Source organism: Cricetulus griseus, chromosome 7 (assembly GCF_003668045.3).
Source record: "Cricetulus griseus strain 17A/GY chromosome 7, alternate assembly CriGri-PICRH-1.0, whole genome shotgun sequence".
Lineage (NCBI taxonomy): Eukaryota > Metazoa > Chordata > Mammalia > Rodentia > Cricetidae > Cricetulus > Cricetulus griseus.
In genome coordinates, this window is record NC_048600.1 from 131,960,841 (window position 1) to 131,973,929 (window position 13,089).

Genomic DNA, 13,089 nt, shown 5'->3' on the forward strand with positions numbered 1-13,089 from the left:
AGAAGCTGCCAAAGACACATACAAGGGTGTGGACCTAAGGGACTGGGAGCCATCACTACTGTCCCCAGAGCTGTGATCATGGCCTGAAGACTAACCACAGTGTTCCTTCTGTACAGAAGAGTCTTTGTCAACCCATGGACAGAGGAAGTGCTGTCGGACAAGGCTAAAGTTATTCTGTATTTTAAAAAGAATACATTGAAAGGCTCTTTAATTAGCTAATTCTACATCAGTACATAAGTGAGCTAATCTGCACTTGAAATACATTTTTATAGAAGATGAAGTAAAGGTCAGGAAGGGGGTGTGGTGTGGTGTGGTGTGGTGTGGCGGTGGCAGCAACGCAGCACGCCTTTAATTCCAGCACTCAGGAGGCAAAACCAGGTAGATCTCTGTGAGCTTGAGGCCAGCATATCTACACAGGGGAAACCCTGTCTCAAAAAACCAAAACCAAACAAAAAAGATGAAGTAAAAAGATTTTGGGTTTTGGGGGGTGGGCACTTTGTTTTCTTGAGGCAGGGCTCTTTAATATAATCCTAACTGCCCTGTAGTCCAGGCTGGCCTCCTACTCACAGAAATCCTCCTGTCTCTGCTTCCCGAGTGCTGGGATTAAAGGCATGTGCCACTACACCCAATCAAGAGATAGCCTCTAAAATGATCACCCTGTCAACAAAGTAAGAGATAGCCTTTTCAAAGCCGTCAGGGTTATAAGTGAGTGAAAGGTACTTTTCTAGAAGAGAGAACATGACCACTACATGAAATGTGTAAGTGGTGACTGGATTGTGGAGCCAGACGGCACAGCACAGCAGAGCAGAGCAACAGCTCACAACGTCTTCTGTCCTCGCCACGCTCATCTCCCAGGGAGAGAGAGGCCCTGCCCAGGCATGTTGGAGCAGGTGTTGTGATGCCTATGCCTCACCCCCAGTGGCTGAGAGACAGAGCACTGTGTTCAAAAATAAAAACCAGGGGCCTTAGTGGAAGACAGCGTTTCTGTTCTTTGTGCTTTCATGTCTGTTTGAAACTTTTCAGGATGAATACTAGGGGGAGACCCTTTTCCAAGCCACGAGCAGTCACCCAGCTGGAAGGATGGTGGTGACCATGCATCACATGGGCCAACGTGGGTCGTGTTGCCCTGACTTACCACTAGCACGATTTACCAGTGACACGAAGAGCTGAGAGCCCTGGAGCCCTCAGCCCTTCATACTGCCAAAATAGCCTGGCCCTTCCTTTTTGCTCGATACACGGTCTTCCTCTGATGTCCAGGCCAGCCTTGAACTCCTGCACTTCAACACCCCTCCTGCCTCCTGCCTCAGTTTCCCCATTCCTCAGTTTACCTAGGACCACAGATCTGTAACACCACACCTGCTTGCCCACTTAATCCTTCCACCCTGTGGCATTAAGTCACCCCTGTGGTTGTCACTTTTTGATTTTGCAGATGTGGCGACGGCTGGTAGAAATCGACTTCCCGGGGGAGTACGGCTGGAAGGGATCACTGCTGGGAGACATGGAAGGGAGGCTCAAGCAGGTACCTGAGGTTGGGGCTCTCTTCCTGGGAGGTGAAAGCACGCAGAGGAGACCGGGCACCTTACATACCCAACAGTTATGTGTGGCACACTTGAGTACAAGGCTGGTAATGGTGCATCATGAGTTTGGCATGTGTTTCTGGCTTGCCCACTGTCTTTGGACTTCAGAAGAATGTCTAAGTTCTTACAAGAGCAGGGACGTGATGGGGACCCCAACCATGTATGGGAAAACACACATGCAGACACTACACTGACCAGTTAATAAAAACAACAATGAAAGGGGGGGTGGACAAAACCACACACACAAATGTTCTTTGGTGTGAATGAAGGCTGGTGACATAGAAAATCAACTTTCCATGATGTGAATGTTTCATCCAAACCTGTTAAGTAGATCATAGGGAACCAGATGAGGAGGAAAACGGCTTGTTTTTCAAAATTTACCTGTTCTGCTTTCACAGCCCCCAGTGCTGCCAGGCTTGTGTTTTTGTTTTTGTTTTTGTTTTCTTTTGTAGAGTGGCACAAAAGGCCTTTAATTTTTGAATATTTGAGACAGGGTCTCACTCTGTGTCATAGGCCAATTTCAAGCTCCCAGCAATCCTCTCAAGCACTGGGACCAGAGGTGCGAGCCACACTGCCTCATTACGGAGACTTTGGCCTGTTCCTTGGGTAGTGGGGCCCTTGCGGATATGTGTCAGTGTGTGTGCAGAGAGACTCAAGTCATGGGGCGTGAAGACCTGGTGTTTCCCTGGTGAGGCAGCCCACAGCCTTCACATCTCCCTCCTTGAGGCACACACAGCCCTCACGCCTCCCTTCTTTTCTGCAGGAGCAGCCTCGTGTGCAGATCTCTGTCTTCTGCAGCAGTCAGTGGCGTGATGGCGGACTCCATGACAGTGTGGCCAGGAGCTTTGAGAAGTGTGTCATTGAAGCCGTGAGCTCAGCTTGCCAGGTCACTAGCGTTTTCAGTGTGGGCTCACAGGGGTTTTCTGATATGGCTTGCAAAGGCTGCTGAGGCCTGCTTGTCCTGAGCCCCTACAGGGGTGCCCAGACCCATGTGCTGAGAGAGCCAGTCTTCTCATCTGGCTTGCTGTTTCCTGGGCGGTTAAATGCCATGCAAAACCATAGCTACTAGGCCAGGTGTGATGGCACATGCAGGGTGTCTCTGAGTTCAAGACCAACCTGGTTTATGTAGCAAGTGTCAGGCCATCCAGGGCTACATGCTGAGAACCTCACAGGGGCTCACACAGCCTTGCCTCAGCCACTTTGCAGGCTGAGCCTCAGTCACGCTCCTATGAGCGCCAGAGCTGGTTTGCATTGTTTTCTGTTCATTCTTGCCTGTGCAGAGACTGAGAAAAGGATGGTGTGTGTATGAGGCACACTCACTGACCTGTTCCCTCTAGCTTCTGTAGCTTTAGTTCTACTGAGGCCTTCCATTCTGAGGTAATGGTCTGGTGTCTGCGTGTGGAGAAGAGATTGTGCTGTACCTACTGACTTGCCTGAGCAAGTTGTCAAGCCTCTGCTGGTCACATGTGTGACGAGAGGGCTTCCTACTTTTATTAACTTAGTATATCATATATATAACTTATTATATATATTGGTGGGCATGTCCATGTCAGGGCATACCTGTATGGAGATCAGAGGACATCCTTCAGGGGATTAGTTCTCTCCTTCTTCCTCATGGGTCCCAAGGATTGGACTCATATTGGGTTTGGCAGCAGGCACCTTTACCCACTGTGCCTGAAATAGCAAAATTTCTATTCTATCTTTTTTTTTTTTTTGGGTGGTGCTGAACATCGAACCAGGGCTTTATGTATGCTAGGCAAGCATTTAGCCATTAGTTTATAACCCAGTGAGCATTTTTTTTAGTCTCTCTGAACTATTTGGAATATATTCCAAGTATTATTAAAAGGATAACTATAAAGAGAAAAACCATATCATAAGAAAGTCACAATTTAAGCCCCCCAACAAAACCACACACTGAGATGAATGAACCCCAAAGACTACACAATGCAGCGAGCTTGTCTACAGTTAGAACGGAGCTGAATGGAAGCTATGGAACTTCCTGTTGGACTGTGTGCTTTCACTATCAGAGACATCTTTGTGCCTGTGTCTACCACCACAAACAAAACATCTGTGAGAGAATCAAAGCTACAGAGAGTGCATGTGTCTACCACCACAAACAAAACGTCTATGAGAGAATCAAAGCTACAGAGACAGGAGCTTTTGATCCTCTTTTATAAGTGTTCATTACCTGCATCCAGTCCTTCAAGGACAATTTTTGAAAAAATCATTTAAGATAAGGTCTCAGGTAGCCCAGGCTGGCCTTGTATTTTCTGTGTAGCTGAGGCTTGCCTACTACTGCCCTTCCCAAGTGCTAGGATTATTGTTTTGGACCACCACACCCAGTTTTCTCATTTCTCTTATTTTAAACTAATAAGACATTGCTATGTTTCCCTTTTTGACCCATTCTCTTTATAGTCTCAGACAAGTGTCCTTGAGGGGCTCTCCTGTCAGGATTTACAGAAATTTGGTACTCTCCTGTCCGCTGTGATAACCAAGTCCTGGCCAATGCACCATGGGAAGGCTGTGGACGGTGTGAATGAGATCTTCAAATACCTACTCACATGGCCAGACGTGAAGCAACTCTTCAGACTGTGTGGTATGTGCAGGTGGCTGCAGGGAGCATGGTAAGGGTGCCCATTTGGACTTTGGGAGCAGCACAGGACATTCAGCTGGCATGGTCTGGATGGAGGGGCCTGGACAGGCATGGGCTCCCTGACAGATGAAGAAGACTAGAGTCACAATTCTCTGAGTGCCTCTGCATACTAGCTGCTCTGCTGCCATGCTGTCCTGTCACTGCCTCCCTGACAGCCTAAGGCCTCGGTCTCCTTAGGTGAAGGATGAGGGATATGAAGAGCAGAGAATGGATGACTGGCTGGCTTTTGGTCTGCAGATAGCATCAAGAACTAAAGTTGGACTGAGGAGATGGCCCAGTGGGTGAAGGGCCTCCTGAGGTGGGGAGATGCCCAGTAAGGTAGAGGATAGAGACAGGGTACCTGTTGTTTCCAGCTACAAGCCAAGCTTCAGGTTCGGAGGGAGACCCTGGTTTTCTATGCATGGACCGCCTACACATGCATGTACACATCACACTCACACACATACATACACACACACACACACACACACTCACACACACACACACACATACACACACACATACATATCACACATACACACACACACACACACACACACATACACACACACACACACACACACACACACACACACACACACACACACACACACACACACACACACACACACATACACACACACACACACACACACACACACACACATACACACACACACATACACACACACATACACACACACACACACACACACACATACACACACACACATACACACACACACACATACACACACACATACACACACACACACACACACACACATACACACACACACACACACACACATACACACACACACACACACACACACACACACACACACACACACACACACACACACACAGAACTAGACAAACGCAGGTGGCCTTCAGAGCAGTTGGCTTTGAGAGCAGTGCTGATTAACTAACGGAACAGGAAGTCCCACCTGATCCTTTCAGCGTATACAGACCCAAGTGTTAAATCTTCCCCTGAAATCTCTCTCACGTGCCTTGTGTGAGCTGCTGTGTTCAGATCTTGTACTAGCAATGTCTCAGGTTTGGAACCAAAAGCCCAGGTGAGGCTGTAATAGTCACTTTCACCAGATCAGTGGACAGCCCAGACAGGAGCCCCTAAAGGCTTGTGAGGGGTGAGGCAGAAGCCTGGCAGCCGATGTGGGTGCCATACACATTGCCACGAGCTTGAGACTATCACAGGTGTGTATTTTCAATTAATAGATTTTCTAGAAAAATTCATCAGGAATCATAGCTCCCCTAGCAGCAATATGCTGCTGCTCACATCACATAAAAGGATAACTATAAAGAGAAAAACCATATCATAAGAAAGTCACAATTTAAGCCCCCCAACAAAACCACACACTGAGGTGTGTATGTGTGTGTATGTGTGTGTGTGTATGTGTGTGTGTGTGTATGTGTGTGGTGTGTGTGTGTGTGTGAGTGTGTGTGTGTGTGTGTGTGTGTGTGTGTGTGTCCTTTATCATGGATGAGCTGTTCAGTGTTGGCACACTGTTAAGGCTCCGTAGGGTTTAATAGATGTATGATGGCATGTTTGGGGCATCACTGCCCCAGGGATCTGTGTGTAGTCCTTCTCTTTCATTCCCTGCCCTGGAGTTTGTTTTCCAGCTGATGCCATAGCTGGAGTCTTACAAGTGTGGTCTTAGAGATTGACTTATTTCATAGCAATTTGCATTTGAAGATCCTCCCTGTCTTCTTACTGACCAACAGCTGTGTTCTATTTTCGTCACAGAACATTCATTTCCATTGTGTGGAGCTGCCATGGTTTTTTTTATCTGCTCACCTGCTGAAGAACATCTCAGTTGTTTTCATGTTTTGTTGTTGTTTTTCTGAGTCTTACCATGTCACCTTGTCTGGTCTAGAGTAGACCTGGGTGGCCTCAAACTAACAGATCCGCCTGCCTCTGCCTCTAGAGTACTGGGATCAAAGGCGTGCGCCACCACCTCCCGGCTAAATGTGCTCTTTTAATACATATCTGATGATAGCAGGAGAGAGGCTTTCTGGGGTTAAAAGTAAATGTATTTGAAGTCTTCGCATCTAAATTGATTGTCAGTTTCACACATATTACATTACAGTGGGGCATGGTGGCCAGTGTATGCAGAACCTGAAACCACGGGCTAGTCAAATGTTGTCACACTGAAAACATTGTCCCATGGAGAACCATCAGGGATGTGGTGGGAGTCCCAGAGCCAGGCCAGGAGGCCCAGGCTCTCAACTATGTGCTCTCCCTCTGATCAGGAACCAACGAGAAAATCTTAGACAACATAACGGAGGAAGGCAGGCAGCTGATGGCCATGGCTGAGTCTGTGTTCCAGAAGGTTGCAGAGGAACTGGAGAATGGTACCATCGTGGTTGGACAGCTGGAGTTGATCCTTGAGCACAGGACTCAGTTTGTTGACATCTGGGGCTTAAGTAAGTGTGAAGTTAAGACACCTTCAGGCAACATCAAGAGGGGGGAAGCTTGGGTGTGACATTTGGTGGGCAGGATGTGTTTCCAGGCTTTGTAACCGCGCGCAGCTCTTGTCAGCGAGTTGAGAAGCTGTGGTTTATTATTCTGAGGAATATCATGAGCAAGCAGTAGAATGACGGTGGTTAAGAGCTTGCCGCCATTCCATGGCTCCACCATCTTCATAGACTGGCTGAGCAGGAGTCTTCCTGGTCCCTCCTCCTTGCCCTGGCCATGGAGCAAGTGCAGAGCGAGGCAGCATAAAGTAGTTACATGGAAGACAATCTGGATTGTGTGAGCTGTCAAGTTGCTTTTCAGGTAGAATACAGCTGCCACTCCAGGAGAGGGCCTGTGATTTGAAGGACTTGCTGACCAGGAGAAAGGATGACCTGCGGTTCCTCAAGCGAGAGAAGAGATACGTGGAGAGCCTCCTGAGGCAGTTTGGGAGAGTGAAACACCTCGTGGAAGGTGGGCACCCAGGAGTGGCACTGAAGAACCGAGGGGACTCAGGGACGGGCAGGGGAAGGTGCAGAGAAGTTGGAGCAGAGTAGCAGAGCTGGTGAGGGGAGGCTTTAAAACAATTTTTAAAATTTTGCATTGGCTCAGGGTAGACACTGGGAGGCAATCTTGAGACCTCAAACTCACAGAGATCCTTCTTCCTCTGCCTCTCCAGTGCTGGGATTAAAGGTGTGTGATACCACCACCCTCTTTTTATCTTATTCAGTGAGACAGGGTCTCTCAATCAAACCTAGAGCTTGCTGATGTGTCTAGCCTTGCTAGCCAGTTTGTTGTGGGGATTCGTCCATCCCTGCCTCCCCAGGCTAGAATTACAGACAGGCTACCATAGCCACCTGACCTTATATGGGTTCCAGGGATCAGAATTTTTAAAATTCAAGTTCACTTGTGTTTGCCAGAGGGATTTAATGTCACCTCTATTCACTGCCATGCCTACAAGCATCCCCCTGACTTTTATGGCTAGAACTGTTGACTCCTGAGATGGGGTACCTCATCCTCATCACCACTCGATGGGTGGGGGAGCCCTGGGCTCTCCCTTTACTCTGCTGGTGTCATCTGTGCCTCTTCCTAAGTGTACTCCCCTGCATATCCCTGCCCTCTTGCCCTGGTGCTGTATTTGGCGGACACAGCTTAGCTGCCCTCCTGAGAGGGAGAGAGCTCATAGTCTGAGTGAGTGCATGTCTGCTCTAGCTCTGTGCAATGCTTGCCTGGGAACAGAGCAAAGATTGTAAGTTACTGCCCTGTAAGTATTGCTCCTGGCTGTGTCTGGTGCTGCTGGGAAGCTCTCACTGGATGCTCTGTAGGTCGGACTACCCTTGAATTCACAGAGATCCATCTGCCTCTGTAGTGGTATCTTGCCTTGTCAGTGAACTTGTAGTTCATGCCTCTGCCTCCTGAGTGCTAGGATGAAAGGGATGTGCCTGTCCAGTTTCTCACTTTAAAGATACAATGTCTATTTTATAATTGGTGTGAACTTTAGAAGGGAGTGAGAACTAGGTGCATGTTTTCCAACTGACCTTTTACCCAGAGTTTACAATGTTTTCCTTCTTGAGAAAACTGAAGGACAAAGTCAAGGTGGGAGGGAGGAAAGATGTCTGTGTTTTACGAAGAAAATAATCCAAGTGGTCGTATTTGAGTTTTCTTTGAGAAGTGAGTAGAGAGAGGGCCAGGGCTGTATCAGGAGTGGAGCACCTGGCCGATCTGTCCCCAGTGCCAAAAGAGAGCTCTAGTTCTGCTCATCCTGGTGCATGACCACAACCCCAGCCATTAGGAGGATGATTAGTTGGAGGCCAGCCTGGTTACACATTCGGACCTTTATTCCCTCACTAAGAAATAGAAGGGATGCTAGGCAGTGGTGGCTCACGTTTTTAACTACAGCACTCGAGAGGCAGGTGCAGGTGGATTTCTGCATTTGAGGCCAGCATGGTGGATAGAGGGAGTTCCAGGACAGTCAGGACGACACAGAGAAACCCCATCTCAAAACAAAACAAAACAAAAAAACCTGGGAAAAAAAATCAAGAAGGGGTGTATGCAATAAAATGCTACTATCTTCAGAGGGTTAACATACAACCTTTCATTCTGGTTTCCATAGTGGAGTTGGGAGATATTGAAGCAATACACTCTCAAGATCTCAGCAAGAAGAAACTCAATGAAGCCTTGATAAAGCCACCTGGATCCTCACCCCACAAAAGAATGACACATTACTGCCTGAGCCCAGAGATCCGAGAAATTGCAAGCAAGCTAGACTTGCTGAAAGACAGCCACATCTTCCAAGTCTTCTGGCAAGAGGAGGCAGAGTTGCTTAGTACTCAGTATCAGGATGGCAGAGAGTTGAAGTTACAGCTCCTAGACGCCTGCAACTACCTGTACTACCCCTGCTACAAGAAATTCTACAGTCTCTATGAGAATGTGAAGTCAGGAGAGATCACCTTTGCTGAAGTTGATGTCGTCTTCAGGGACTTTGTAGATAAATATGATGACCTGACTGCCGATCTAAAGTTCATGTGTGCTATGGATCCCCAGGACCAAAAGGGTTGGATCTTAAAGCGTGTCGGGCAGATCAAAGAATACCACAGCCTGCACCAGGCCGTCAGCTCTGCCAAGGTCATCGTTCAGGTCCAAAGCACTTTGGGAGTGACTGGTGACTTCAGTGTTCTTGACACATTGTTAAACTTCGTAAGTTGTTTGCTGGCTTTCCCGAGGGGCGAGGGCCAACCTCAATGTTCTTGAGAGCTAGGGGGCTTCTGGCATGGGGCGGGGTGGTTGTGGGAGATGGTGAAGCAGATGGACGGCGAAGCTTTCTTCATGAGTCCACCTGGTGGCTCCTGAGCCAGTGAGTTTCCAGCCTTCCTTCAGGGGGTCGGCAAATCAAGAAGAGGCCATGTTCTTCTTCACTGTTTTTGAGAGTATAATTGCTATGTACTTTTTACTATTTTTGAGATTATAATTACTTATTTCTCCCCTTTCCAAACTCTCCTGTGTACCTCTCTTTGCTCTCTTTTAAATTCATGGCCCATTTTGCCGTGTTCTTTAACAAGGGCTCTGATCACAGAAGGGAGGAAGGCCACCTGTCCCACGTGCGATTGCATGAGCTCTAGGCAGTAGCATGTGACAGACACATCGAGCCTGGCAGAGCTGAGATGGAAGGTCTCTTTTGTTTCCATTTTAAGACAGGGTTTCTCTGTGTCCCAGCTGTTGCAGGCTGGCCTTGAACTCACAGAGATCCACTTGCCTCTTCCTTTCAAGTTCTGAAATAAGAGGCATGCACTACCATAGTCTCCTTTGGGCCTGTTGCTGGTCCAGTAAAGTAGAGAGAGGGAGAGGAGAGGAGAGAGAGAGAGAGAGAGAGAGAGAGAGAGAGAGAGAGAGAGAGAGAGAGAGAGATCTGGTAGTGCTATGTTGAGGAACAGATTCCAAAGACCATGTAAGCTTTGCTGTGGAGTGGGAGGTATGGGGCGAGCAAGACTTGGAGGAACAAGGGGCATTTTGACCAGGGAGGAAAAGGTCCTGTTGTTCTTGATTAAAGGAACCTTGGTCTTGCTGTGGGGGGTGGCTGTCTGAATGAAGACTAGGCTTGGCTGACCAGTACAGTACAAGCTAAACTTCATCTTCCAGGCGGATTCCTTTGAGGATTTTAGTCATGAAAATCTGAAGCAGATCAGCCAAGAGTTCATCCAGGCCAAGAAGCTGCTCCAAGACATCACTGAGCCCCGCCACCGCTGCCTGGAGGAACTCTCTAGGCAGAAGGAACTTGTGGACTGGTTGCATGAGGCCCTGGAAGGTATGGCCAGCCCTTTGTACTTGTCTGGGTCCTGCAGGTGGCGCCGGGTGGTTCTCTGAGGTTCTGGGACTTGAGGAAATATATCCCCTTTGTCACATGCTGTGCAAAGGCCAGGAAAGTTGCTCCTGCCTTCTTTAGGCAACGGGGCAGCGTCTGTCTCAGTCACTGGGGTTTGTTTTATTCAGATGATGTCTCTCAGGTTCTTGTGTGGAAACTTTGCTTTGTAGCTCCCCGAATACTGTGGCTACTTGCTGTGACTAGCTGAAGATCATTTTGTAAAAACCCAGCCTCCTTTAGCCTTTTAATTTTATTTTTATTTATTACTTTGTAATGGTGTTTTGTCTTTATGTATGTCTGTGTGACACATGTGACTGGTGCCTGTGTTAGGTCTAAAGTGGGTGCCAGATCCTCTAGAACTGAAATTACAATTGGTTGAAAGCCTCCACGTGGGTGTTGGGAATGGAACCTGTATCCCTTGGAAGGCCAACAATTGCTCTTAACCACTAAGCCATCTTCCTGTTTTTTTAAAAATTTTTTTAATTAAATAATTTTATTTTTATTTTTTGTGTATGTGTATTTCTCCTGCATATATGTCTGTGCACCCTCACATCCCAGATACCAAGAAGGCCAGAACAATGTGTCGGATCCCCTGGAGCTGGAGTTTTGGGTGGTTTGAGTTGCCATGTGGGTGCTGGGAATTCAACCTGAGTCCTCTGCAAGAGCAGCCAGTGCTCTTAACTATTGAGCCATCTCTTCAGCTGCTCTTCCCCAGTTAAACTTTTCTTCCAGAAGACATGAGTTGCCCAGCAGAGAGGTTTTCTGTAACCCCCTCATGAAGGTTTTCCATGCCTATCTGTTGAGTGGTCAGAAGCCTGTGGAGAGGTTTAAGTGACTTTGTGTAGTAGATTCGAGCCTATAAGGTGCACAGCAAGCCTGTATAATGCCTGGGACACAGTTGTCTGATAAAGGTTAGCTATCAGGCAATAGATGCACCGTCTGTTTCACATTCTTAGCAAAAGCAGAAAGTGGGTCAAACCAAGACGTTAGCATGCCGTTCAGACATAGCTTCATTAGGGTCACTGCCCCAAACCCAGCATGGCCATGTGCTGAACTCCCCTCTTCTCCTCTCAAGACATCAATGAGCTCAAGGTGTTTGTGGACCTGGCCTCCATCTCTGCGGGGGAGAATGACATCGACGTGGACCGGGTGGCCTGTTTCCATGACGCCGTGCAGGGCTATGCTTCCCTGCTGTACAAGATGGACTCGGGCACAGACTTCTATGGGTTCATGGATCATCTGCAGGAACTCTGGAGGGCCCTGGACAATGACCAGCACCTGCCCAGCAAGCTGGTGGGTCTACTCAGGATCTGAGTCACAAGAGAGAACCCAAAGACACTATGGGTGCTGGGGTTAGGGTGTGGGACAACTATACCCCAGCAAGAGCAGAGCTGAGGGGTGACAATGGGAAAATGGCTACTCACACCAGCCTGTTTTCTGCTTCGTTCCCAATAGCAAGATTCCGCCAGGAATCTGGAATGGCTGAAGACAGTGAAGGAGAGCCATGGGTCTGTGGAACTCTCGTCCCTGTCCCTGGCCACAGCTATCAACAACAAGGGCATCTATGTTATTCAGGCACCCAAAGGTGGTCAGAAGGTGAGTCTCCAAAAATCCTGGTGCAGTTTTTCATGGTCCTGCGGTCTTGCTACAAAGTCATGGGATTCTGCACCAGAAACTGACTTTCAAATGTGTGCTGCCTCTCAGGTTTCCCCAGACACGGTTCTACACCTCCTCCTTCCTGAGGGCCATGGTGCCCAGGAGGCTCAGCGTACCTACTCCACAGAAGAGCTGAAGGAGCTTCTGAATAAGCTTATGCTAATGTCTGGCAAGAAAGACCACAACAGCAACCTAGAAGTAGAGAAGTTTTCAGAGGTGAGCATTTGAGTTTGTTCTGCTACCCCACAGCGGCCACTCTGGCCTCAAGCTGGCCCAGACACTTTCCTTACTCAGGGTCTAAGTTGGCTTTTGGTCAACACAAAGCTTTGCTCTAATACCCAGAGGGTGATGCTGATGGGTCTGCAGGATGCCTGGCACCACAAACCACAACCCCAGAGGGGTATCTGAAGTAGGGCAGATGCAGGAACAACAAACAGGTCCTCTTCAAGAGCCTGTCACCCCCTACGGAGAAGAGATGACCACTAGATAGTCCTAGAAAGAAATAATCACTTTGCTGCCTCTATAAACTGTCAAGTATCTAGTACACTCCTGTTGAGGCAAGAGGATCTTGATTTTGAGGCCAGCCTGGGCACATGAGACCCTGCTTTTACACACACACACACACACACACACACACACACACACCACACAAACAGGTGCATGTGTGTACAGTCTTTACATTGACATCCTTTTTCTTTCCCCGGACATGGTGATTCACACCTTTAATCCCAGCACTCAGGAGGCAGTCTGGTTCCATAGGGAGCTTAAGGACAGTCAGACCTACATAGTGAGACCCTGACTCAAAAAAGCAAAGAGAGAAAAAGAAAAAGAAGAGAGACCTCTTAATAGGCTGACTGTACCTATGGGAGGAAGAGTTCTTGTGTGATGA

At 48.1% G+C, this 13,089-nt stretch overlaps 1 protein-coding gene across 10 annotated transcripts in view; it reads left to right on the forward strand.

The window, feature by feature from the left end:
- Window positions 1-13,089, forward strand: part of Rnf213 (ring finger protein 213) — a 90,686-nt gene that overhangs the window by 27,273 nt on the left and 50,324 nt on the right. For all 10 annotated transcript variants that reach the window (XR_004770698.1, XM_035447328.1, XM_035447326.1 and 7 more), the window contains 10 exons: window positions 1,430-1,519; window positions 2,341-2,463; window positions 3,993-4,173; window positions 6,484-6,657; window positions 7,010-7,159; window positions 8,799-9,382; window positions 10,322-10,487; window positions 11,620-11,837; window positions 12,000-12,140; window positions 12,249-12,416. Coding sequence is in view for 9 of the 10 variants with exons in the window: in XM_035447328.1 (XP_035303219.1) it covers window positions 1,430-1,519; window positions 2,341-2,463; window positions 3,993-4,173; window positions 6,484-6,657; window positions 7,010-7,159; window positions 8,799-9,382; window positions 10,322-10,487; window positions 11,620-11,837; window positions 12,000-12,140; window positions 12,249-12,416 (1,995 nt within the window). In the remaining variant the exon portion in view is untranslated. The remainder of the gene's footprint in view (window positions 1-1,429; window positions 1,520-2,340; window positions 2,464-3,992; window positions 4,174-6,483; window positions 6,658-7,009; window positions 7,160-8,798; window positions 9,383-10,321; window positions 10,488-11,619; window positions 11,838-11,999; window positions 12,141-12,248; window positions 12,417-13,089) is intronic.